Here is a 25,786-nt window from a genome sequence, read left to right as displayed (position 1 = left end):
ACTGAAATACATGCTCTTTATCTGACCCAATTTCCTGTTCTCATGTAATATCAGTCCTTGATGCCCACTCCTAAGTCCTGATTCCTCGACAACCTGTACATTTCATAATGTTTAAGTGCATAGATAAAACTTGACCCTGAAACAATTACATGACACATTAGGCTGTGTGGTATAAACAAATGAGACCACCAGTTGTATTCACAAAACAATACAATACAATTTCAAAAAACATAACTCACAGTTCTTTAATATCAAAACTTTTTAGGAGAGAAAATAAGTTGTAAGAGAGACAATCACAGCAAAACAAGGAATTTTACTAAAATGTTAACCTTAATTTAGGCATCATATTTCTGAACATTTCTGAATGTATGTAGATGAATGAAAGTCAGCTGCTGCTGCCACAGTTCATACTACTACAGAATTACATAATTTATTTACCACAGTAAACTGTTCATACATTAGTGTCTCAGATTAATGTGAAACACAAAACATTTACGCATAGTAATTAAGATTAGCTTTCTTCTTGGCTTGGACTTCCAGTATAGCATCCATGAAGTCTTCGTGAGTGACAGTCAGTGCATTCCTTCTCAATGCAATCATTCCCTGAAAAAAATATTTGTAGTGAGATATCACAATAACAGCATTCAGGATTTTCAAGTACACTTGGGTATGAGTAACATGACCCAGCAATGTTCAATGCTCAGTTTAAATGTTCCAGTTACAGAAATTGAAGTCTGACAAAGTAGCTTTCTTAAATGTCCTTTTGAAACAGTTCTTTTCCCTAAATTTGGAAACATGCGAAACATATTTCAAAATTTTGAATCAACAAGGAGCACAGAAATCTTATTTAAAAGAAGTGCAGAAACAACTGAATGCTTTATTCAGATCTTGGACACTACGTTGCTGTATAGGTTATTTTAAACCAATGTAGTCATCTAAGCCTGTTCAAGCACATGTAAGCAACAGTACTGTTTCGATTTTCCCAGCTGAACTATTTAAATACAAATAACTGGGTCCACAATTTAAAACTTTCCCGACGAATAGAATATTTACACAAAATTTCATGGAAAAAACTGCTAGGCATTCAACTGAATTTACTATGATTAGTACCTGTATCTTCTTTTTTGCCAGTATTTGTCACAGTTATCAAGGATCATATTTTGAATTGAGCTCATCTGGTGCTAATTTGACAATCTCTTCTTTCTTGCAAGTTGAATAGGTCCCCAATTATGCACATTTTAAACTAAGATGAAGCAGAAATGACCTCACTGAATTTCTATTATAACTTCAAAACTGGGTACAAATAAATTCCATTTGCTATATCTGTAAATATTAAGTGGAATAAATGCACACATTTGGAGAAGACATCGAGTAGCAGACACCCCTTTCACAAGAATACAGCATCAATTTTCTTATAAATTATGAGTATGGGCTACCTTTTGATGCTGTTAAAGACTCCAGATAAATGCTAATCCAGTCCAGATAAATACTGATCCAGTCACTTGTGTAATGCAATCTCAGTCTACCAAACTGTTTATTTATTTGTGACTGATTATGGGATATATAGCCCTCATCCAAAAAGATTTTCAATATTGTGGTAATGGACCATTCTGTGTCTGTTTGGTGCAGCAATTTTAAATTTATCAACAACAGCACAAACTATGGACTTCTGGAGTATTTGCATTATTAACTGTCATGATCAGTGACTAAAATAAATACTGAAGGATCTCCACAGTAAATGGTTTTTCTTGACAGATATTTTATAATCTTCACTTACTGAACCATCAATCAGATATGCTTTTCATGTAATAACTAAGAACTAAACATTCAAAACACATCATAGTACAGGATAAACCAGAATATTTAAGGTTAGTTTTTACATGAGAATGATTTTAGTCTCCTTTTTGGTGTTCTTATTCTTGGTTTTGGCCCGTGGTAATTGGGTTTGCTTTTCACTTTGTGATTTGACAGTTATCTATTTTGCCTTTATGGCTAGGTGTCTTGTCCGCTGTGAGTTAGCAGTAAACTGCAGCCAAAATTTATTCTTCTAATTAAAAATTAAACTGGACAAGCTGTGGTCTTTCTGGAAATTTACTGTGCAATCCACAATGATATGACGTGTATTTAACACAGGGAATGCTGCTTGCCAAAATAAAAAAGTCATGTTGAATTTAAAAAACATATAAGTGAAAACATTTCTGGTAAATGAAGCTGTACCTGAAGTCACTACTGTGAGAACAGTGATAAATTTTACCCTGGAGGAACAATTAGGATAATTTATTTCATACAAAAGCAAGAAATTTTTTGAATACACAAATAAATTTATCTTTAACTTAACTGTACACTTAGCTTACTGACAGAATTTCAGTGTGAATTACTGTTTACAACACATGTGTAATAGCACAATTTCTGTATACTTCTGAATCCCTTCCATTTCTTTAAACACCAATATTTTGGAGGAAAAAAGCATCTCACTAGAATAAAAGTCTAGGTAACAACAGATTTTATACTCACAGCTTCAACACAAACCGCTTTGCACTGTGCTCCATTGAAATCATCAGTCGAGCGTGACAACTCCTCAAAATTTACATCTTTACTGACATTCATCTTACGAGAGTGTATCTGCATAATTCGAGCCCTGGCTTCTTCATTTGGATGTGGAAATTCTATTTTCCTATCTAACCGACCAGATCGCAGAAGTGCAGGATCCAAAATGTCTACACGATTGGTAGCAGCAATAACCTAAAAGTGGTAAACATATATACATAAATTTAGCATGATAACTAGTTTCAAATTTATTATAAAATCACTTTCAGATTAGTCCACTACCTTACAAATGTAATAGGTTAACAAATTAAATACAATAAGTACCTTTTAAAGTCATTAGTATTTTACTAGATATGATGTGTTGTGCTTAATTTGTAGATTTGTTAAATAGTAGTGAACAGGTATGAAGACAGTTTTGTAGCAAAATTGAAATGCCACATTAGTAACTGTCTGGGTGAACACAAGCAATGTGCTGAAAACTGTCTAAACAAAACTTTCATGCCCGAGATATTGTTGTCAAACCTGAAACTATGTGAAAGCAAAGTAAGGGGGGCTCCCTAGGTGGAATGAGCACAGAAGATGGATACACTACAATTTGGAACATACAGCATGGGTCAACAAATCTACTTTTTCCCTATTTCTTCCCTAATGGTGTGTTTACATAAAGTAGAGCTTCTGAGACTGCATGAAATTCAGATTGTCTTCTTCCAATTGTGGAGCTTCATTAAAGTTAAATAATTGTTTCCATAGTGGTATGATGATTTTCATGCAATCTTATGCAGATATTAAAAGAAAATGTTACTGTATGGACTACAAAAATGCACAAGGAGAGAGAGTTCTATCATTTTTCCCTGTCAAATTCTGCGATCTGAAAGGTAAGTAACCAAGTAAGTTAACAAGAAATGTAATGATTTCTGAGTGTGTTATTAACTCTAATTTTGACACTGAATACATCAAAATGAAAAAGGTATAGCATACAAAATCTGGTGGTGTCAAATACTGTAATCAGCAGAAATACTAGCAACAAACAAAGAACTCTGAACACACTCTCTACCAGTCAAATAAAAGGTATGGCACAAACAGCACCTTTCATATTAATTTCTTTATCTGGCAAAAGAGAAGAAATTGTACAAGGAAACAGGACTATTCAAGGATAAAGAAGAATGACACGAGGAAAATCAATCATTAATTGCTATCAGCAACTGTATTAAGATAAAATAACATTTACCAGTTGGCAAATGTGGAACTAGTTTAATAGATCTGACACAGATAAAAACACAGGGGAAGGAGGAGCAGGAGGAGGAGAGGGGAGGGGAGGAAGAAAGTTTGAAACTACGATAAGTTGAAGTACCAGATACAACTATCTTCTGAAAAATTTCTAGTAGGTATCCATCTTCCTCTGAAATGTGCCTCTAGGGGAGCAAGTGACAGTCATTTTAATGTTGCAGTGTTTCAGCAACATTTAATTCATAAATTGCTACTCACACAAACATAGCTACATTATTTATAATTACCTTAATGTCTGCAGTAGAACTGAATCCATCAAGCTGGTTCAACAATTCCAGCATAGTTCTTTGTACTTCTCTATCACCAGCCTTTTCTGAATCAAATCTTTTTGTGCCAATAGCATCCAATTCATCAATAAATATTATTGCTGGTGCCTTCTCTTTGGCAAGGGCAAATGCATCACGTACAAGTTTAGCACCATCTCCAATGAACATCTGTACAAGCTGTGGTCCAGCAAGCTTCAAGAATGTTGATTTTGTCTGTGCAGCACAAGCTCGTGCCAACAGTGTCTTACCTAGTAGGATATAAACACAACATATAAATGAGTAGCTGATAGTCTATTATACACTTTTTAAATAACTGATTGTTGTTTCTTGCTGTTGGGCAGCGACTGGACCTCCAAGCTGCTGAACATGCTGCTCACTTCAGTGACTGCTTCACAATCTGTGCCATCAGGATTCTTCCTACAACCACCAGCTTTCCTGAATTTTGGAGGCGGGAAATCTCCACACAGCATAAACTACATTCCCATAACCCCCTGGCCTCAACATTCACTAGTCCCTGTCCTCCACTTACCAATCTCCCTTCACTGCTTCCACTCCAGCACAACACAGTGCTCTATTCCAGCAATGCACCCACTACTCCTTTTCCTTCTTCTGTTTCTGTCCTTTTCTACACTCTTCCCTCCCTCCCTCCCCCCCCCCCCCCCAACCTCTGCCTACCCAAACCTCATGATTGCACCTAGCAGCCCCCTACCCTGTCCCAACCACATTCCTGCACACTCCCACAAGCAGCACTCAACCTTCTGCCACATAACCTGTGACTCCCTCTCCCCACCCCATGCCACCTCCTTACTCCCACCCATGATGGAGTGTTACTCCCGTCAGGCATGGTTAGAAATCAGTTCAGCCACAGTGATCTGAGCCAATGGCCATGTGAATGTGAGCTGTGCTTGTGTGAATGTTTGAGTGTTTTCTACTCCAGAAAAAGCTAAAATGTGTAACAGTCTTTTTCCCTTGTGCCTGTCTGTGACTCAGCGTCTCCTCTCTAAGGTGAGTAGCAATCTATCCTTTTCATAATATTGTTATTATTCCACCCTGGACTTTCCATTGTCTGTCATATGTACAAAGGGCCAGCTGTCATCCAACGGCAGGTGATTCCCAATCTCCATGTGTTCCCTCATGCTGCACATTTTGTAAGCACAGCTCTGTCATTCACATTACAATGGGTGAGCATAGCAGGAAACATGTCTGCTCTGTGCTACACCTAACAGAAAAATGTGCATAAAATTTCTACAACTCAGTAACTGTGTCGTTATTTGCACAGACATTGGTCTCTTTGGAAAGACAGTGGAGAACCAAATGCTGATAAAGCATACCATATGCTATGACTCAATGGGGAAAAAAGAGCAACTGAAGCACAGCAATATTCATTGCCAGATACGAAATTTTCGGCAAGCACCATTAAAACTCTTGTCTGGGTTTGGATGTTTTCTAGACAATGTGGTCTTCACGTTATTTTGAGGAAATTGTTCAGTTAAAAAAAAAAGATTCTATTCACCTTATGGTCCCACATCATAGATTCATTCCAAACAGGCTATCAATAAGTTATTTGTGATAGTTATTATGATGGATTGAAATTAAGCAGCCAATCACACCTCAACACATTGTTTGCAATGAAAAATGTGATACTCGGGTTCTTCAAGCCACACACTGCTAAGAAAAAAAATGATTAACACAAATTTATTTCAGAGCTATCTCTTCCATCAGGATAAATAGATTTTATATAGCACAGGTAGCCCTACCACTAAACCTGCTAAACCTGAGGGAAAAGTGCACCTATGGTGCTGACAGATCTTCCACTGCATGCTGCTCTTGGCGATTTATTTCCATTGGTAGTAGCCAATCAGGTGATAGTACACAGTAGCCAATGAGAATTGCTGCATCTAATGACTAGTTTTGGTGTACAATATGAGTCAAGCACAATAATGACAACTGCTGATCTGGCTAGATGAATTAGAAGCTCGGTTACTGGTTTTCGTATTTGCTTCTTGTATTGCACATTTCCGGAATATGACAGGATTTCTCTATATATTGTTCCAAATTCCAATGTTATCGTTAGTTATGAGTTGGTGAAGCCAATAAATGTTATGGGAGGAGAACTGGGCTGTGTTACATATCAGGCTATAGCCATAGGCAATCATCATTTCAACAACTTTGTGGGACTGTTTCAGGATGCCCCAGTTTTTGAGATGGTTGTCTAATCATTCGACTAATGATCTGTCATATTCATTTCCTATCATTCGCTCTGCAAACAGTTACAAACTGCAGCATGCAAAGCAAAACCCACCAACACCGTTAACTGCACTTTTTACCAATTCCTTTAATAATGTCTTTCAAACTTGGCCAGAATCAAATTTTACATTACATGAACAGTTGCTTACTTTTGGAATAGGCCTCATTTTGATAGATTACTAGTCTCTCTCTCACCCCCCCCCCCCCACCCTCCCGTCTCTCTCTCTCTCTCTCTCTCTCTCTCTCTCTCTCTCTCTCTCTCTCTCTCTCCATGACAGTCATTCCATTTTTTAGCCCAAAATGCAGAAATTTTATGCACTAAACACCCAGTAAATATTGTTAATATTTTGTTGACATATTGACAGTGTGATATAACTGAAGTGCATCTATCCTCTCCACAAACAACAGAAACAACAGCAACAGTTATGCACTTTATTTTAGTTTGATGCACACTTCCAACTATCAAATGCATAAGCAGAAAGGCAGCATTTTACTGCAACAGAGAGCAGTCATCTTGTTTTTATCCAATTGTAATCAGCAGTTTTGGCTGAATTAAGCCACCTTCAAACTAGACTATTTTATTCATAAAATATAAAATGTGGCATTCTGCACACTAGCTGGCAGAATCAGCCAGCCCCTGCCAACAACAGTGTTATTTTAGCATAATCATATGTTTGATAATTTGCTTTTGATAACAATTAGCTGAAATGTGAAAAATTACTAATAATTACAACTTACTGTTGCTCTGCTCTGCAAAAATCCAAACTATTTCACTTCCATTATTTTCAAGCTTCTGCACAAGTATAGTGGTAACAGAAAATAAGCATACCAGGAACTGAATTCCTTTTCATGATACTGCGTTACTTTATAACAACTAAGAAGAGGGAATTGACTGACTCTATCCTTCAAAATTTTCAACTAATACAACTGATTATCAATTTTTATAATATTACAATGACAGAAAATATTAACAGGAGGGTTATAAAACAGCTTAATGCTTTTGAGAGACTGGCGACTTAAAAGAATAGTGAACCTAGGAAACAGCCCATTTATGCTGTTTTTAAAGTGTTACTGACATACATGTAATTGATGCCTCTTCAGGAGTAACATACCGTCAAACAGGGTGATTTTGGACACTGGGGCAACTTCAGACAGTATGGCTTATTTGCTCTTTCCTACTGCATAGAAACAAAGAGTTACTTATTTTAACGTCCATGTGCCAGTTATTTTAAGCGCAAGATTGGATTTATCGCTTTACACAACTTTTATTTTGCATCAATTGTTTCCCTAGGTGAATAATTGATGAACAATCTCAGTGTTAAAAATCCATGCATTATCGTAAAGTGGAAACTTTCTATTGTTGCGCCGAGCGGGAAGCTATTGTAACTGTAATTGTCGACGCGCTCAGTAGCTAACAGCATTGAGACAATGTCTGTACAAGTTTGTCGAGTTTCTCGTGCAAGGTTATAAAATAACGACGGTTTTTGTAAAACTGTGTACTGTGTGGGGTGATTTCGGACAATGCCAAGAATGTATAAGAGCAGGAAAGGTGCTACAGTACAGTGTAATTATGACCCGGAACTATTAGATAAAGCTGTTCGTGATATTCACAGTGGTAAATTATCGTACAGAAAAGCACGCAATTTGTATGGTATACCTAAATCAACCCTATAAAATAAAGTGCAGGAAGCACATTCGGGGGGGGGAAAAAAAAATGGAGTACAGCCAGTGCGAAATGAAGAAGAAGAAGAGGAGGAAGAAGAAGAAGAGAAGAAGAAATGTTGAACCACTGTATCTTGAGGGCTTCACACTGGGGATTTACCTTCACTAAATTCGATATTAGATATTTAGTTAAAGGCTACCTTGATAAATCTAGCCAAAAAGAGAAGGAATTTCATATCATCTTGCCAGGAGAAGAATGGCTGCTTTTATTCCTCAAACGACAGTCAGATCTTTCCGTTCGCTTAAGCGAAAATATTATATGAGCTCGTGCTGAAGTGAACAAAGAGACTGTTTATTTAAATTCTTGCAAAATAAAAACTTAGCTGTAATATATAAAATTCATTATATCATTCCATCCCCCCCCCCCCCCACCCCCCAAGAACCATGGACCTTGCGTTGGTGGGGAGGCTTGCATGCCTCAACGATACAGATGGCCGTACCGTAGGTGCAACCACAACGGAGGGGTATCTGTTGAGAGGCCAGACAAATGTGTGGTTCCTGAAGAGGGGCAGCAGCCTTTTCAGTAGTTGCAGGGGCAACAGTCTGGATGATTGATGTTCTGGCCTTGTAACACTAGCCAAAATGGCCTTGCTGTGCTGGTACTGCGAACAGCTGAAAGCAAGGGGAAACTACAGCCGTAATTTTTCCTGAGCACATGCAGCTTTACTGTATGGTTAAATGATGATGGCGTCCTCTTGGGTAAAATATTCCGGAGGTAAAATAGTCCCCCATTCGGATCTCCGGGCAGTGACTACTCAGGAGGGCGTCGTTATCAGGAGAAAGAATACTGGCATTCTACGGATCGGAGCATGGAATATCAGATCCCTTAATCGAGCAGGTAGGTTAGAAAATTTTAAAAGGGAAATGGATAGGTTAAAGTTAGATACAGTAGGAATTAATGAAGTTCGCTGGCAGGAGGAACAAGACTTTTGGTCAGGCGAACACAGGGTTTTAAATAGAAAATCAAATAGGGGTAATGCAGGAGTCGGTTTAATAATGAATAAAAAAAGAGAAGTGCGGGTAAGACTCTACAAACAGCATAGTGAACACATTATTTTGGCCAAGATAGACACGAAACCCATGCCTACTACATCAGTACAAGTTTACATGCCAACTAGCTCTGCAGATGACGAAGAAATTGAAGAAATGTATGATGAAATAAAAGAAATTATTCAGATAGTGAAGGGAGACGAAAATTTAATAGTCATGGGTGACTGGAATTCGGTAATAGGAAAAGGGAGAGAAAGAAACGTAGTAGGTGAATATGGATTGGGGCTAAGAAGTGAAAGAGGAAGCCGCCTGATAGAATTTAGCACAACTTAATCACAGCTAACACTTGGTTCAAGAATCATAAAAGAAGGTTGTATACATGGAAGAAGCCTGGAGATACTGACAGGTTTCAGATAGATTATATAATTGTAAGACAGAGATTTAGGAACCAGGTTTTTAATTGCAAGACATTTCCAGGGGCATATGTGGACTGACTACAATCTATTGATTATGAACTGTAGATTAAAACTGAAGAAACTGCAAAAAGTTGGGAATTTAAAGAGATGGGACCTGGATAAACTGAAAAAACCAGAGGTTGTACAGAGTTTCAGGGGAAGCATAACGGAAAAACTGACAGGAATGGGGGAAAGAAATACAGCAGAAGAAGAATGGGTAGCTTTGAGAGATGAAGTAGTGAAGGCAGCAGAGGATCTAGTAGGTAAAAAGACGAGGGCTAGTAGAAATCCTTGGGTGACAGAAGAAATACTGAATTTAATTGATGAAAGAAGAAAATATAAAAATACAGTAAATGAAGCAGGCAAAAAGGAATACAAACGTCTCAAAAATGAGATCGACAGGAAGTGCAAAATGGCTAAGCAGGCATGGCTAGAGGACAAATGTAAGGATGTAGAGGCTTATCTCACTAGTGGTAAGATAGATACTGCGTACAGGAAAATTAAAGAGACCTTTGGAGAAAAGAGAACCACTTGTATGAATATCAAGAGCTCAGATGGAAACCCAGCTCCAAGCAAAGAAGGGAAAGCATAAAGGTGGAAGGAGTACATAGAGGGTCTATACAAGGGCGATGTACTTGAGGACCATATTACGGAAATGGAAGAAAATGTAGATGAAGATGAAATGGAAGATACGATACTGCGTGAAGAGTTTGACAGAGCACTGAAAGACGTGAGACGAAACAAAGCCCCGGAGTAGACAACATTCCATTAGAACTACTGGCAGCCTTAGGAGAGCCAGTCCCGACAAAACTCTACCATCTGGTGAGCAAGATGTATGAGACAGGCGAAATACCCTCACACTTCAAGAAGAATACAATAATTCCAATCCCAAAGAAAGCAAGTGCTGACAGATGTGAAAATTACTGAACTATCAGTTTAATAAGTCACGGATGCAAAATACTAAAACGAATTCTTTACAGACGAATGGAAAAACTGGTAGAAGCCGACCTCGGGGAAAATCAGTCTGGATTCCGTAGAAATATTGGAACACGTGAGGCAATACTGACCCTACGACTTATCTTAGAAGCTAGATTAAAGAAAAGCAAACCTACATTTCTACCATTTGTACACTTCGAGAAAGCTTTTGACAATGTTGACTGGAATATTCTCTTTCCAATTCAGAAGGTAGCAGGGGTAAAATACAGGGAGCGAAAGGTTATTTACAATTTGTACAGAGAGCAGATGGCAGTTATAAGAGTTGAGGGACATGAAAGGGAAGCAGTGGTTGGGAAGGGAGTGAAACAGGGTTGTACCCTATCCCCGATGTTATTCAACCTGTATATTGAGCAAGCAGTGAAGGAAACAAAAGAAAAATTCAGAGTAGGTGTTAAAATCCATGGAGAAGAAATAAAAACTTTGAGGTTTGCCGATGACATTGTAATTCTGTCAGAGACGGCAAAGGACTTGGAAGAGCAGTTGAACGGAATGGATAGTGTCTTGAAAGGAGGGTATAATATGAACATCAACAAAAGTAAAACGAGGATAATGGAATGTAGTCGAATTAACTAAGGTGATGCTGAGGGAATTAGATTAGGATATGAGACACTTAAAGTAGTAAAGGAGTTTTGCTATTTGGGGAGCAAAATAACTGATGATGGTCAAAGTGGAGAGGATATAAAATGTAGACTGGCAGTGACAAGGGAAGCGTTTCTGAAGAAGAGAAATTTGTTAACTTAGAGTATAGATTTAAGTGTCAGGAAGTCGTTTCTGAAAGTATTTGTATGGAGTGTAGCCATGTATGGAAATGAAACAGGGACGATAAATAGTTTGGACAAGAAGAGAATAGAAGCTTTTGAAATGTGGTGCTACAGAAGAATGCTGAAGATTAGATGGGTAGATCATATAACTAATGAGGAGGTATTGAATAGGACTGGGCAGAATAGAAGTTTGTGGCACAACTTGACTAGAAGAAGGGATCGGTTGGTAGGACATGTTCTGAGGCATCAAGGAATCAACAATTTAGTATTGGAGGGCAGCGTGGAGGGTAAAAATCGTAGAGAAAGACGAAGAGATGAATACACTAAACAGATTCAGAAGGATGTAGGTTGCAGTAGGTACTGGGAGATGATGAAGCTTGCACAGGATAGAGTAGCATGGAGAGCTGCACCAAACCAGTCTCAGGACGGAAGACGACAACAACAAAATATCATTCCATATCACTTATTCGTAACAAAGGGCTCCCTTAAAATGTGTAGAATGTCACCAGAATCAAATAAAAAGCATGTAGAATTTTAGAAAGAGGCAGTAACTGTCCGAATTCACCCTCGTATACTGTCACTTCGGACAAAGATTTAAGAAACACATTTCCGAAATCACCCCAACTCATGGGGTGACTTCCGACACTTTATTTAACTGCCTCAGATAAATATACCTACACATCCACTTTCTGGTTCTGTGATATTTTATTCGTTACACATATACCCTACCACTTCCATAACAATCAATTTAATCTAACAATATATATGAAAGTTACAATCAAAATAACGACAAAACCGTCTGAAATCACCCCGTTTGACAGTATACTAAAAAATGACGAAGTTCCAAGACTTATTTTTCATATTCAGTTTAGTTCTTTGATAAATTATGAATTTTAAAATAATGACAAAGTATAATTATTCCCCCCCCCCCCCCCCACACACACACACACACACACACACACACACACACACAAAAAAAAAAAAAAAAAAAAAAAAAAAAAAGGTGGGAGGTTAGTTGTTGAGCAATTTTTTCATCTTGAGCTTTCAAGACTTCTTACTCAACAATTTGTAGCAGAATTACAGAAAAGTGTGAAACCTACTGAGTACACGCATGAAATTATGTCAATGCGATCAAACTGGCTCAGCCATTCAGGACAGCAGCTGTTATGTTTGTTAATCTTTCTTTCTAAATAATTCTACAAATTGACAACAGCAGCAGTAAAGTGGCAGGTTGCAAAATGTCCATACATTGACTCGTACAGAATTAGTCCAGTTTTTGAGTGATAGTTCGCACATCAAGGAAATCATGGCCCAACCTATACACCGATAATCTTTTTAACACAAAGTTGCATCAGTTACATGTATCAGGCAATAAGTGCACTAACAGAACTACTTCCACACAAATGTATAAACTTACAAGTAGTCTGGAGACCCCCACAGTTTCCGCCGCCTCAGCAGCACCCACAGGTGTGGCAAGAGTCCAGCAGCTGGTTGCTACAGTATGTTCTGCCTCCACATCCCTGCATTTTCTTTGGATACGGTTTGCCTCATGCTTTGTAGTTTTCTTTCTTAAGTGTTTTCTACAATCCTTGTAATCCATGTACTACACCAGAGCCACTCTTTCCATGATGATTGATAGTGTCATTAGACCTTACAATACTTAGCAAAGGGAACACATACTGGAAAAGCTTAGTAGCCCTGTCTTAGGACTTCCAACTTTCTGAAGTCAAGACCAGCCACAGCTGGTTAATTTCTCTGAGGTGTTCATTTTGCATGTGCATGTGCAGCTTCCTGGATACTACAGGCAGTAAGAACTACTCACCTTAATTTTAGATATCTATGTTCAAATGCTTCCAAACATTTGCAGTTATATAACAGGTTTACTGCAGTTGGGATGTGTTAAACAATATTACTGCTTTATTTTTTTAACAATTAACTTTTCTTTTCTTGGCTGTTATTTTACTTTGGTTTTAGAAGGGGACTGAACATTCTTTATTCACTCTAGCATTTCACAGTTAAATTGGTACCAACTTGAAAAAATTTCTTTTCATTTTACCCAGTATGTCACTACTGTAAATACACTAAATATAGCGAATGAAAGCTTAGGTGAAGCTACATTATGTCTTTTAAAAACTAATAAGTTGTCACCTGTTCCAGGTGGACCATATAACAGAACGCCTTTCGGAGGCTGTATCCCAAGGTTCTCAAACCTTTCCTTGTGTGTCATTGGCAGTACCACCGCTTCAATTAACTGCAAGTATTAAAACACACAAAATTGATAGTGTTAGCAACACGATATTGAGAGGTGGGGGCACCAAAAAATAATGGCAGTGACCTGAAAGCAGATATACAGTATTTCATAAGACAGACTGACTAACCTCTTGAATCTGTTTGTCAAGTCCTCCTATATCAGAGTACTGTTCTGTAGGTCTTTCATCAACTTCCATAGCTTTAACTCTGGCATCATATTCTGCAGGCAATGTCTCAAGAATTAGGTAAGAGTCCTTATTTACACCAACCAAGTCACCAGGTTTTAGACGTTCTGCATCAACTAGTCCAATAACAGGCAGGAAATAGGTCTGAAATACATCAAGAATTGTGATGAGTTAGTCAAATATGTGCCTATGTGAACAAGTGTAAATGAGAGAGAGAGAGAGAGAGAGAGAGAGAGAGAGAGAGAGAGAGAGAGAGAGAGTTGGCACAGGTACGCCGATGGACCCACTAATGTTATTAAATGCATGTAAAATTAAGATGTTGCTTCATAAATTTGTCTTTTGGTGATTTTATTCTTTTTAAATCCTGCCACAAGTGATCAAAGGGATGAAAATGGCTGAACAGAAGCCAGTTATATGCTGGTAACCTCATATTAATGAGATTTTCTTTTTATTGTGAGATAAAAGAAAATATTAGTAACAACAACCTCAAATTACTATCCATACAAGAACAAATAAAATGTGCTTGCAGTGATGAATAGCCAAATACACAGAAAATTAACACATGGCTGACCGATAATAATCTTTAACTGACACAATCCTAAAAATTCTCATCTTGAAGCTTCTTTACACCATTCACTTTGCTCATGGAAAATAAGACTATCATCTTCCAACCTAACATAGCCCTCAGGCTATGCCACGTATCAGTCTCCCACCACAAACAAGATTCCACATTCAGATAAAATAATAAATACCAATTTAACAACAATTCTGAACCAAAATCAGATTTCATATTCAAATAAAATATTAAATACCACTTTTGACAACAATTCTGAAGCAAAATCAATCCATGTTCCTTACCTCTACAGGAATCTCCACTAATACGTGTTATATAAATAAAAAGTTTATGCTCGACATAACTACTGTATGAAAGTCAGGGAAAACAGATCAAAGTTAAGAATAAAGCAAAGTGTTATTTCTGTAGTAATGTTGGCATAATTTGCTGTGGGGTGTGACTGGAATGTCAGGGTATGTGTTAACAGCGTATTTCAATTGTTGAATGAGAGAACAATGGCTAGTCTTGTCTCAGAGGCAAGTTTTCATGTCCTATACCTAACACATCCTCAGGATGTGCAACTTTTTAATGTAGAAAAGGCTGTTGGCAATCTATGGCAGTTTGTTAAAAATAGTTACACTTCTGAAGTAACAGTTTAAGTTACATATCTAATGACCCACTCTGACCACAATCTTAGTCTGCGCAACAAACCATTGCAAGACTACAAAGGATTGTCTTACATTCACAGATTCAGCTTTTGCTGCTGAGGTCAACATTTTTATGTTGTGTAATAGATTAATACAGAGTTTGTCTTACATTTACAGCTGAAGTTTTGGCAACTGAGGTCACGCAGGCATTTAATTTGAAGAATTCAGAAGGATTGGAGGGTAGTGATACTACACTAGGACAAATCTTGGGGAAGGATGTAGTGGAAGGATATTCAGATAAGGGTTCATTATAGGCTACAGCTTGGTGGGGGTTGAAACAGAGGGAGGTTTCTTGAACATGTCGTGTCTGCCAAAGAAAGGTAGTAAGATAGGAAGAGGACACCAATGTTGCTGCAAACTGTGTCATGAGGCATTTTGCAAGGACCCTGTAGGATAAAACCCTAGACAGTTAACTGTCACTGGCAAAAGGCTACAGGGCTTAGACCAAATCTGAGAGGAAGAGGAACACGTCCCCACAGGAAGGAGAAGGAGGAGGAGGAGATTAAGAGTTTAACATCCTGTCGACAATGAGGTCATTGGAGATTGAGCACCAACTCGGGTTAGGGAAGGATGGAGAAGGAAAGCGGTCAAGCCCTTTCAAAGGAACCTTCCCAGCATTTGCCTTAAGTAATTAGGGAAATCACTGAAAAACTAAATAGGATGGGAAGACAAGGGTTTCTACCTTTGTCCTCCCAAATGCGAGTCCAGGGAATTTTAGAAGCGAGTCAGGAGCTTAAATTTTGCTGGTCATGCCCCTTTCATACACATCAGTGGACTGGGTTATATTCAACATACGAGGCATAAAGGACACCACAGAGTGTCTACGCTCTGCCACCTCTTAGGCATAATCAACACGAAAGGACGCCTGTAGTTGGCACCACATAAGAAGGTCCCTCACAGCTTGGAGCACTTATCAGCTTTCAGCTGCAAAGCACTACCAACTGTAGGCAAAAAGGTTGGAAGTGACCAAACTGCTAGGTCATTGGTCCCTTGTTCCGAATAAAACAATGCCACAAGTGTGAGAATAAAACAAGCGAGACTGACAACACAAAACAGAGAGAAACGAAAAACAGCAAGAACGACGGGGGTCAACAAACACTTAAACGGACAAAAGGGGAGAAGAAAAGCACAGAAAGGCAAAAAACAGGTAGAAGAGATTAAAACAACGAAACATATTACCATGGTTGGCTGACCATGAGAATAAAAAGGAGAAGTCAGCCACTCTGCAACACATTAAAACCTCCACCCTAAAAGTACTAGGGTGGAGGACACAAGAGGGACAAAGGACATGCGCTAAAACTTGGATCAAATGATAAAACCCACCTTCACAAATAAAATGCAAAACTACATCAGCCAATGAGGCATTGTCAGATGAAATTAGTGGCAACGAGTGCGGTAACCAAAGATTTCGTTTCAGGGCAGTCAAAATGGGACAGTGCACCAGAATATGGGCCACTGTCAACCAGGAACCGCATCGACACTGAGGCAGCTCTTCACAGCGCAGCAGGTAGCCGTCAATCGCCCAAGTGTGGCCAATGTGGAGCTGCCAGCATTGAAGCACAGAGTCCCTGCAAGAGGCCCACATGGAGGACTGCCACACATTCATAGTCTCCGTAACGGCATGCATTTTGTTTTTCATACCAAGACTATGTCAATCCGTCTCCCAAAGACTAAATCCTGGCGTCGTAAAAATGAACTCAACGCAGGTCAGTTATTGGAATGCTGGTCTCCATAAGCGATTTCCGTGTAGCCTGTTTGGCCAGCCTGTCAGCAAGTTCATTGCCTGGGATTCCGATGTGTCCTGGGGTCCACACAAACACCACTGAACGACCAGACCATTCCAGGGCCTAGGACCAGTCTTCTGGATGTTCACTACCACAGGATGATGAAGGTAGCAATGGTCAATAGCTTGTAGGCTGCTCAAGGAGTCAGTATACAGAAGAAACGACTCCCCTGGGCATAAACGGATGTCCTCAAGAGCACGAGATGTAGCCACCAGCTCAGCAGTGACACTTCAGCCATCTGGCAAGGAATGCTCTTCAATATGTCCTCCATGGGCAACACAAAACTGACATGACCATCAGCCATCCAAGCCGTCTGTGTGAAACACTTCATGGCCTCGGTACATGTCAAGAATCGAGAGGAAGTGACAGCAGAGAGCCGCGGGGTGAAATGAGTCCTTTAGGCCATGTGAAAGGTCCAGGCGAAGCTGCGGCCTAGGTGTACACCATGCAGGTGCACACAAATGGACTTAGAATATAGGTGGTAAAGGCAAGATAGAAGGGATCAGACGCGAACTGCAATTGTAAGCCCTGACCTGGGCCGCCAATGTAGGAGGTTAACTGCCGGGGGTGGGGAAAGGAAACCGTAATTCAAATGCGCAGGAGAACTATGAACTATGCAACGTAACTGGTGAGCAGTTGAGCATGCCTGATCTGCAATGGAGGGACTCTAGCCTCTGCTAGGAGGCTGGTCACCAGACTCATCCTAAAAGCTTCCATCGCTAGTCAAACGCCACAGTGGTGCACTGGGTCGAGTAAACACAATGCTGAGGGCATCGCAGAACCGTAAACCAGACTCCCATAGTCAAGACGGAATTGAACAAGGGCTGCAGCAGCATAGACCGATCTGTAGCCCAGTTGGTGTTGCTCAGGCAGCGGAGGGCATTGAGGTGCTGCCAGCACTTTCGCTTAAACTGATGGAGGTGAGGAAGCCAAGTCAATCAGGCATCGAAAACCAGTCCTAAAAATGGATATGTCTCCTCTACAGTGAGGGTATCGCCAGTAAGGTAAAGTTCTGGTTCCGGATGAACGGTATGATGCCGACAGAACTGCATAACACACGACTGTGCAGCCGAGAACTGGAAGCCATGGGCTAGAGCCCATGACTGCACCTTGTGGATGGCTCCCTGTAGGTGCCGCTCAGCAACAACAGTACTGGTGGAGTAGTATGAAATGCAGAAGTCGTCTGCATACAGAGAGGGTGAGGCGGACGGCCCCACTCGTATAATGTGACGCAAGGATATGATGTCACCAGATAGTGTCATAAGCTTTTCGTACATCAAAAAAGATGGCAACAATGTGTTGGCATCTGGAAAAGGCTGTTTGGATGGCAGGCTCGAGGTACACAAGACAGAGACCTAGGCGGAAACCAACCTGGCACGGAGCCAGTAGGCCACGTGGCTCCAGGACCCAACACAACTGCTCACACACCAGACATTCCAGCAGCTTACAGAGAATGTCGTTGAGGCTGATGGGCCAATAGCTATCCACATCAAGCGAGTTTTTGCTGGGTTTGAGCACAGGTATGATGGTGCTCTTCCACCAGTGCGATGGAAAGACGCCATCACACCAGATTTGGTTGAAGATTATGAGGAGATGTCACTTTTTAGTCAGACAAGAGATGTTTAATCAACTGACCGTGGATCTGATTGGGTCCAGGAGCTGTGTGCTGTGTCAGGACAATGACCAAGTGCACTGAGGAGCTCCCACTCTGGAATGGCGCGTTATAGGGTTCACTGTGGTGTGTAGTGAACGAGAGGACTTTCCCTTCCATCCGCTATTTGAGAGTGCGAAAGGTGGGCGCAGGGGGAGGGTTAAGGGTAATTCTCTGACACAGCAGCGCGAGCATAGTGCTCAGCAAAGTGCTCGGCAATCGCGTTTGTGTCAGTAGATAACATGCCACTTACAATTAACACTGGTTACACCTATTGGGGTCTGGTACCCAAAAACTCATTTGGTCTTTGCCCAGACTTGGGAAGGTGACGTATGACACTCAGTGGTCGAGAGTTATCTCTCCCTCCCAACACTCCTGTTTCCATCTTTTGATAAGCTGGCAAATGCAAGCACAGAGCCATTTAAAGGCTACGAGGTGTTCCAGGTAAGGGTGCCACTTATGCCGCTGTAGAGCTCGCCCATGCTCCTTAATTGCCTCAGCGTGACCACCAAGGGACTGTCTTTCACCAGGGGCACCCTAAAGAGTGAGGGATAGCGTTTTCCATTGCAGCAACGATTGTTGTAGTTACCTGCTCAACCACCACATCAATGTTACCATGTGGGGGAGGTTCAACGGTGATAGCTGAGGTGAAAGCATCCCGGTCTGCCTTGGTTAAAGCCCATCTGGGCAGGTGTCGCTGGGCCTGACGCCAGGGCAGTGACAGGAAAATGGGGAAGTGGTCGCTACCACACAGGTTGTCATGTGCTCTCCAGTGGATTGATGGGACAAGGCGAGGACTGCAAACAGAGATCAATGGCCGAATATGTGCTATGGGCCACACAAACGTGTGGGGGCACCTGTATTTAAGAAGCAGGTCAAGTTGTGGGGCACCTGTATTTAAGAAGCAGGTCAAGTTGTGACAGTAAATTTTTGATATCTCTGCCTCAGTCAGTAAGCAGGGTGCCATCCCACAACGGGTATGAGCAGTAAAACCTCCCAGAAGTAGGAAAGGTTTAGGGAGTTGATCAATCATTGCAGCCAATAGGTTCAGGGGTACTGCACCATCTGGAGGAAGATATACATTGCAAACAGTTATTTCCTGTATCGTCCTTATCCTGAAAGCCACAGTTTCAAGAGGGGTTTGAAGGCGCAGTCCATGACAAATGCAAAATCCATCTGACACTATTATATTCGCTACAATTCTTGTAATGTCCCCTATAGCTGTGGAGGGCAGGGGTCCGCATTTCCAGGAAACCAGGTTTCCTGAAGGGCAATGCAGAAAGCAGGCGTAAAGCTTAAGAGTTGCTGTAGCTCATCCAAGTGGTGGAAAAATCCACCGTAATTCCACTGGAGGATGAAGTTATCGTGATGCTGGGAAGGCATGAAGCGCGCAAGGAGGCAGGTTATGACTCAGGGTCACCTGCTGCCACCGAATGAGTATTTGTAGCCGTTTTTACGGTGGATGAGGCATCAGTGAGATCCAGGTCCTCAGGGAACAATAATATCTCCACCGCATCCTCAGATGCAGAACTGATAGGGAGTGGTGGTGTTGGGGCCACCAGAGGGTCCTGTTTCTTAGCAAACTACTTCTTAATTGGCTTGCTCTCTCGCTTCTCTTTAGGAGCTTGTTGGGAAGATTTCTCCAAAGCAGCTTCAGGCACAGAGGAAGACCGTGAAGCTCTTCGTCCAGCAGTTTTTGGCTCCTTGAGCCACTGTCAAGTGTCCACCGTGGCATTAGTGGAGACCTTTGTAGAGAGGGCCCAAAGGGACCCCTTCCGCACAAGAGGAGCCAGAGAAGGCTGTTGCTTCTCCAGCAGGGGGGAGGGGACCGATGTCCCCTACGTTTAGGGGAGCCTTGCTCCCAAAGTAGGTGCTCTGGGAGCAACGGAGGAAGACTTGCCCCCTACCACCAAAGGGGCGGATGTATTGTGGTGGCCCAGAGGGCCCATTGTTCATGGCACGAAGTGAGGAACCACTGGCACTTGTAACATAGCTGCAGCATTTGTCGACGTCAATAGAATGGGGTGTATAGTTTCAAATTTATGTTTAGCCTCTGTATAAGTCAACCAGTCCAAGGTCGTGTACTCCACAATTTTCCGCTCCTTTTGGAGTACTGGGCAGTCTGTGAGCATGGGGAGTGCTGCTCCCCACAGTTGATGCAAGTTGGAGGACGCACACATGGAGTATCTGGGTGCAGTGAACATCCTCAGTCTCAACATGTGGTGCTGGAAGTGCAGGAGGAAGACATGTGCCCGAACTTCCATCACTTAAAGCACCGCAAGGGGGAAGGACGTATGGTTTAATATCACAGTGGTAAACCATCACCCTGACCTTTTCAGGCAATAAATCACCCTCATAGGCCAAGATGAAGGCACTAGTAGCAACCCTGTTGTCATTGGGTCCCCTGTAAACGCACCGGATGAAATGAACACCCTGCCATTCTAAGTTGGCACAGAGCTCGTCGTCAGACTGCAAGGGGAGATTGCAATGGAAACTGATCCCCTGCACCATGTTGAGGCTTTTATGGGGAGTGACGGAAACAAGAATATCATCCAGTTTATCACAGGTGAGTAACGTTCAGGACTGGGCTGGTGATGTTGTCTGAATCAAGACCGCACCCATTTCGCATCTTGGACAGCGCTGTCACTTCTTCAAACTTATCCTCAAGGTGTTCAATGAAAAATTGAGGATTCATAAGTAGGAAGGAGTCCTCATCAGTTCTGCTACAGACTAAAAACCAAGGTGAATATGGCTCTCTCCGTTCTGTAGCCCTATGTTCCTCCCATGGTGTAGCAAGGGAGGGAAACCATTTAGGGTCATACCTGTTGGCGTTTTATTCAATCTTGCCCTTCTTAGAGACTGCTGGTGCCATACGGTCACCAGCAAGAGATGACTTAGTGTGCTTCATTGAGGGTCGTCTGCCCTGATGCCACCCACTCTGATCAGGGGCTCTGTCCACAGGTGCCACAGCCACAGCAAAGGCCAACTGGCATGATGGCCGTTTCTGGGTGTCCTGATGCCCCAGGAAGACAGGAATCTACTCCTTGGCATACATGGGGAGTTTACAGCTCAGGCATCAGCAGAGCAATCCTATGTTGTCTGGGGGCTACCACCAAATGGGTATATCACAGCCCAACCACAACGGACTGGCTACAGTGCTGGATATTGGAAACAGAAATCCAATATTGTCGTGGGGGCGAATGAAGACAGGAGACAATGGAAGAAGATGATACACCCAGGAATATGTCCTCCTCCATATAGTTGAATCACAGGTGGAGATTCAAAGCCATGACGAGAGGCAGGAGATCGATTCTAAGGGCACTATGGTTAACTCATGCACCATGTAATGCATCCTTCCCCATATGGCCCACACTTTTGTACAATTTTGAAAGTGGCAGGTCAAATCATAGAATGGGACCTGAACTCATACATCCGGAAAGTATGAGACTCCTTTTAGTTGCCTCTTAAGACAGGCAGGAATACCTTGGACCTATTCTAACCCCCGGATCCGCAGCCAGTGCTGCAGGCAAAAACCGTGGCCATCAATAGAGCTGTGACAACACTGAGGCATTTCCACCACGATGTTTACAAAATCGCATTCCGTTATTGGCTCAGGTAGGCCTGCAAAACTTTCTTGCGCAGCCCCATAGATATGTCAGGAACCAACATACACCAACTCAAATACAGCACCACAGGAAGCATCAGCTAACATTTTACATCTAACAAAAGTTGTTCCAGATAACAACAGAGATCAAAGTTGATAAAATGTTGGTCATTTTCCAAAGCAACAATAACTCAACCAGGTAACACTGTTAACCAAATCAACACCCTTCAATGTTATCACTCTATGCTTCAAATTATCAAATGAACTTTATGACCACAGCAAAAAAGCTACATCAACTTTCCTCATCTGCACAGCCACAATACATACCCCAATTTCATGAATAAAGGAAACATTCAATCAACAAAAACTACTTTACTATAGGTACAAGATGAGGTATCTAACTGTCAAAACAGGTTTTAGTCCAGTCACCTAGCAAAGTACCCAATACTCAAAACATTGACAACCAGTTAATGCTGCTGACAGTACTTACATAAAAGAGCATTCTGTGAAAGGAATGAGGGTATTAATTCTGAAATTTTTCTTTTTCGTCTTCTGCCACAGATGGCACAAATATTGGATCAAGTGAAACATGTGATACTGGATGTCAGCTTTGACTCGTGATATGATTGTTATAACATGACATTATGGTTGTGCAGCATATGACATTCTGTACTGTGTAGTGACACCCTGTAGCATTGTATATCATGTCTCTAAGATGCCTTTGTATGAAGGGGGCATTTTGTAGTATTTGGTTGTGTTGAATGACAATGTTTCAGTGTTGTTAGAGACTGATTGGACTGGTGTGTGTGTGTGTGGGGGGGGGGGGGGGGGGGGCACACTCATTTTTATCATCAATGCATGGTGAACATTAGTACGCACATGACTGTTTTAGCTGTGTACGGAAATTGGCGTTCATTGAATTTTTTATGAATCTGTAGGTTGTGTTATTAGCTGCAGTTAATTATTAAGATTGGTGGGGATCATGCAGTTTGTTCTAACTATTTCAGTCAACTTGGGTTTTCGATAACAGTACAATCAGTGAGTTTTGGTTTCTAGTGTCATGGACTTTGTTCTAGCTATTTTAAGTTAGTTAGATTTGTGATAATAGTGCAGCGACTTCTTGGGTTTTGGTGTTATGAAGTTCGTTCTAGCTACATACATGAACTTTTCTGTACCAGTTTTTACAGCGCATTGTATACTGTGTTACTGGGGACTTCGTTCGAGCTATAGGTCAAGTGATGCCTTCAACATAAGTTTTTACTGCTTTGTTTGTGTATGGAGGCTTTGTGGATTTTTCCCTACTTTTTTCTTTTCGAGTATGTATTTTATATTAGGAATGCTGTTTATTTTGTTTGTCAGCACCCAAAACCTCCAACTCATATAGCTGCTCCGTAAGTTTCATGTTCTCCTTCAAATTCTTTTGATTAAATTTTGTATAATGGGATTGTTTTCATGTTTTTGCATCTTGAATGTGTGACACTGAGGCTGTCATAACAAAGGCAAAATACAGTATCCACCCTGCTGTTGACCTCAGGCGGGGAGGGGAAGGGGGGGGGGGGTGAAAGCCAACAACCAGTATTGGATTTTTGGTATCTACCAAATCTTTTCCTTTTCCAATAAAACTTTTAAAGGCCCGTACACACACCATATCTCTTTAAAAACAAAATATATTACAAGCCCTAAACACTGTAGGACTACCAGAAACTGTTATGAGGGCAATGGAGTTAGCAATGCACAGTGGCAACACACACTCTATATGCAGTCAGCAGCCATTTACTACTAAATATATGCAAGATTGTATAAAAGAAAATTAACAGTAAGAAGATGACTGCTGCATACGGGCTGGTTAGAGTGAATCTTGTTTGTGGTGTCACGGATCTGCAGCATAGCCCGAGGCCTAGGAGTAGAAGCATAGCCTATGTGCCTGAGCTATCAGGTCAAGACAGCTAATTACTTTAAAAAATCCCATCACTAAAATTGGGAACAGTAAGATGATTGTATATTTGGTATATTGTTAACATTTATCAGGATTTGCTTTTCCTTTACGGCACCAGTAAATGACTATTCATTATAATATGACCATACCTGTCTTGTTGATGTTTTTATTACAGCACATTTTCCTTTCCTCTGTGAATCAAGGTCAACAACTGCCCCATCTTCTTCCCCCTGATCCTGAGGATCAACATCTAACAGCTGCAAGAAAAAAAAATTAATATTCAGGGGAATATGGACTTCATGCTTTGTTTAAGCCTGACTAATGTAGCTAAACACACAGAGAGAGAGAGAGAGAGAGAGAGAGAGAGAGAGAGAGAGAGAGAGAGAGAGAGAGAGAGAGAGACCGACCTTATGTCATAAATCATTGAAAATTGTTCTTAAGCAATTGCTGCCAAAGGCATGTTAAATACTGTTAGCAACAATTGAGCAGGGTGGGGTAACTCACACGTTCATTAGTCTTGACGTGAATGATTTAACAGTTTTGATATTTCATGCCAAATGGCTCTGTACACTTGTTACTTTCGTTATGTGCTCTGGTTTTCTTCAAACTGATTCTCAGCTGAAGTCAGTCTGGGAAAGATTTGACTTCAGGTGTTTCCTACTCACTATTAGTAATTCAGTATTTCAAATGACATATTACCCAGACATGTTATTACTACTACCCAAAATCATTTGACGATTATTCATGTAAATCAACATGTTAAATGTTACTATTTCGATGTTAGTAACTCTAAGATATTGCGAAGTCACGAAATTAAAGGCATTTTATGTTTGAATTGTGCACTGTTGTACTATATGAGTTTTGAAGTGTTAGCACTTGTGCAATGTTAATAGCTTCTGAGACAATTGCAACAAAAATAAAACGTTCCTCGTGTAGCAAACCTTCGGAACTTGTCAAATCAACACACCGCACATCACTTGCAACACTATCTGCAAGTTACTCTCCATGCACTACATTGCGTCCTTCCTTTAATCACATTTGTTTGCTTACGAAACTAAATCTCGTGTTGGCTAGGAACTAAAATACAGCTAGTATGAACGAGTCAACCCAAATCAAGACGATATAGAAAAAGTTGTTTGACGGCTGTGAACTTACCTCTATAACATTTGATACAAGGTAGGGAAGTGTTTTGTTAACTTTTATTTTCTCAGTATTTTCTTTAATTTTTTCGTTTTGTGCTTGAAGTTCATGAGATATCCTCATCACTTCACTCTTCATTATTTTTATTTCATTATCCAAAAGCCTCGTCCTACTAACGAGTTCATCTGTTGACATTCGGAGGACCTCCTCCCCCAAGCCTTCCTACAATTGTAAACAGAAAACACGCACTTATATACAGATGACACTTGTTAACCTGTAACTGAAACTGTAATTAAGCCGAGAATTCGAAAATTGCAAGATACTGTTTCTTAACCTATAACTACAGTATTCAATTTTGAACAAGTCATCGTTGACATGGCCAAACTTTGAAACTGTTGTTTCTGAATAAAAAGATTCTGCAAGATGCAACTTAATCAGGCACATGCGTAATTAGCATAGTGAAAAAAAAGTTACGTAGCGTGATAGGTACATCAGTTGTACAAATTACCTCTCCATCTCCCCATGTTACAGGTTCTTCCACCGCTGTCGATGCCATGTTTGTTTCCAACCTCAGATGTTACTTTCGTCGTCGATAACAACCAAGGTGGTTGACTAAAAGAAATAACGAGTTTTTATTTTAAAAAAATTGTTGCATGGTATAATTCACAGAATGAGTACGTACAAGAGTTCAGTGTGTGATGCTTT

The 25,786-nt window shown here is 40.8% G+C and overlaps 1 protein-coding gene across 1 annotated transcript; it reads right to left on the bottom strand.

Moving 5' to 3' along the window:
- Nucleotides 1–404: 404 nt before the first annotated feature.
- On the bottom strand, nucleotides 405–25,786 carry LOC126483797 (26S proteasome regulatory subunit 6A-B). The gene is made up of 8 exons (XM_050106975.1): nucleotides 25,590–25,786; nucleotides 25,097–25,303; nucleotides 24,091–24,198; nucleotides 13,650–13,850; nucleotides 13,420–13,522; nucleotides 4,062–4,348; nucleotides 2,515–2,742; nucleotides 405–603 (listed from the first exon to the last, which is right to left on the bottom strand). Exons 1-8 carry the CDS (start codon nucleotides 25,635–25,637, stop codon nucleotides 493–495), a joined length of 1,293 nt encoding a protein of 430 aa, XP_049962932.1. The 5' UTR covers nucleotides 25,638–25,786; the 3' UTR covers nucleotides 405–492.

This window comes from Schistocerca serialis, chromosome 6 (assembly GCF_023864345.2).
Source record: "Schistocerca serialis cubense isolate TAMUIC-IGC-003099 chromosome 6, iqSchSeri2.2, whole genome shotgun sequence".
In the NCBI taxonomy this organism is placed as follows: Eukaryota; Metazoa; Arthropoda; class Insecta; order Orthoptera; family Acrididae; genus Schistocerca; species Schistocerca serialis.
This window is presented reverse-complemented; position numbering and strand designations above follow the sequence as displayed.

What these genes read in the sequence shown, in the direction of transcription:
- LOC126483797 (XM_050106975.1), bottom strand. Translation starts at nt 25,637, where the DNA reads ATGGCATCGACAGCGGTGGAAGAACCTGTAACATGGGGAGATGGAGAG. An exon ending in TAAAAACATCAACAAGACAG is followed by an intron (nt 13,851 to 24,090) that starts GTATGGTCATAT and finishes GATGTATTTCAG; the next exon opens with ACCTATTTCCTGCCTGTTAT. An exon ending in TTGACAAACAGATTCAAGAG is followed by an intron (nt 13,523 to 13,649) that starts GTTAGTCAGTCT and finishes TAATACTTGCAG; the next exon opens with TTAATTGAAGCGGTGGTACT.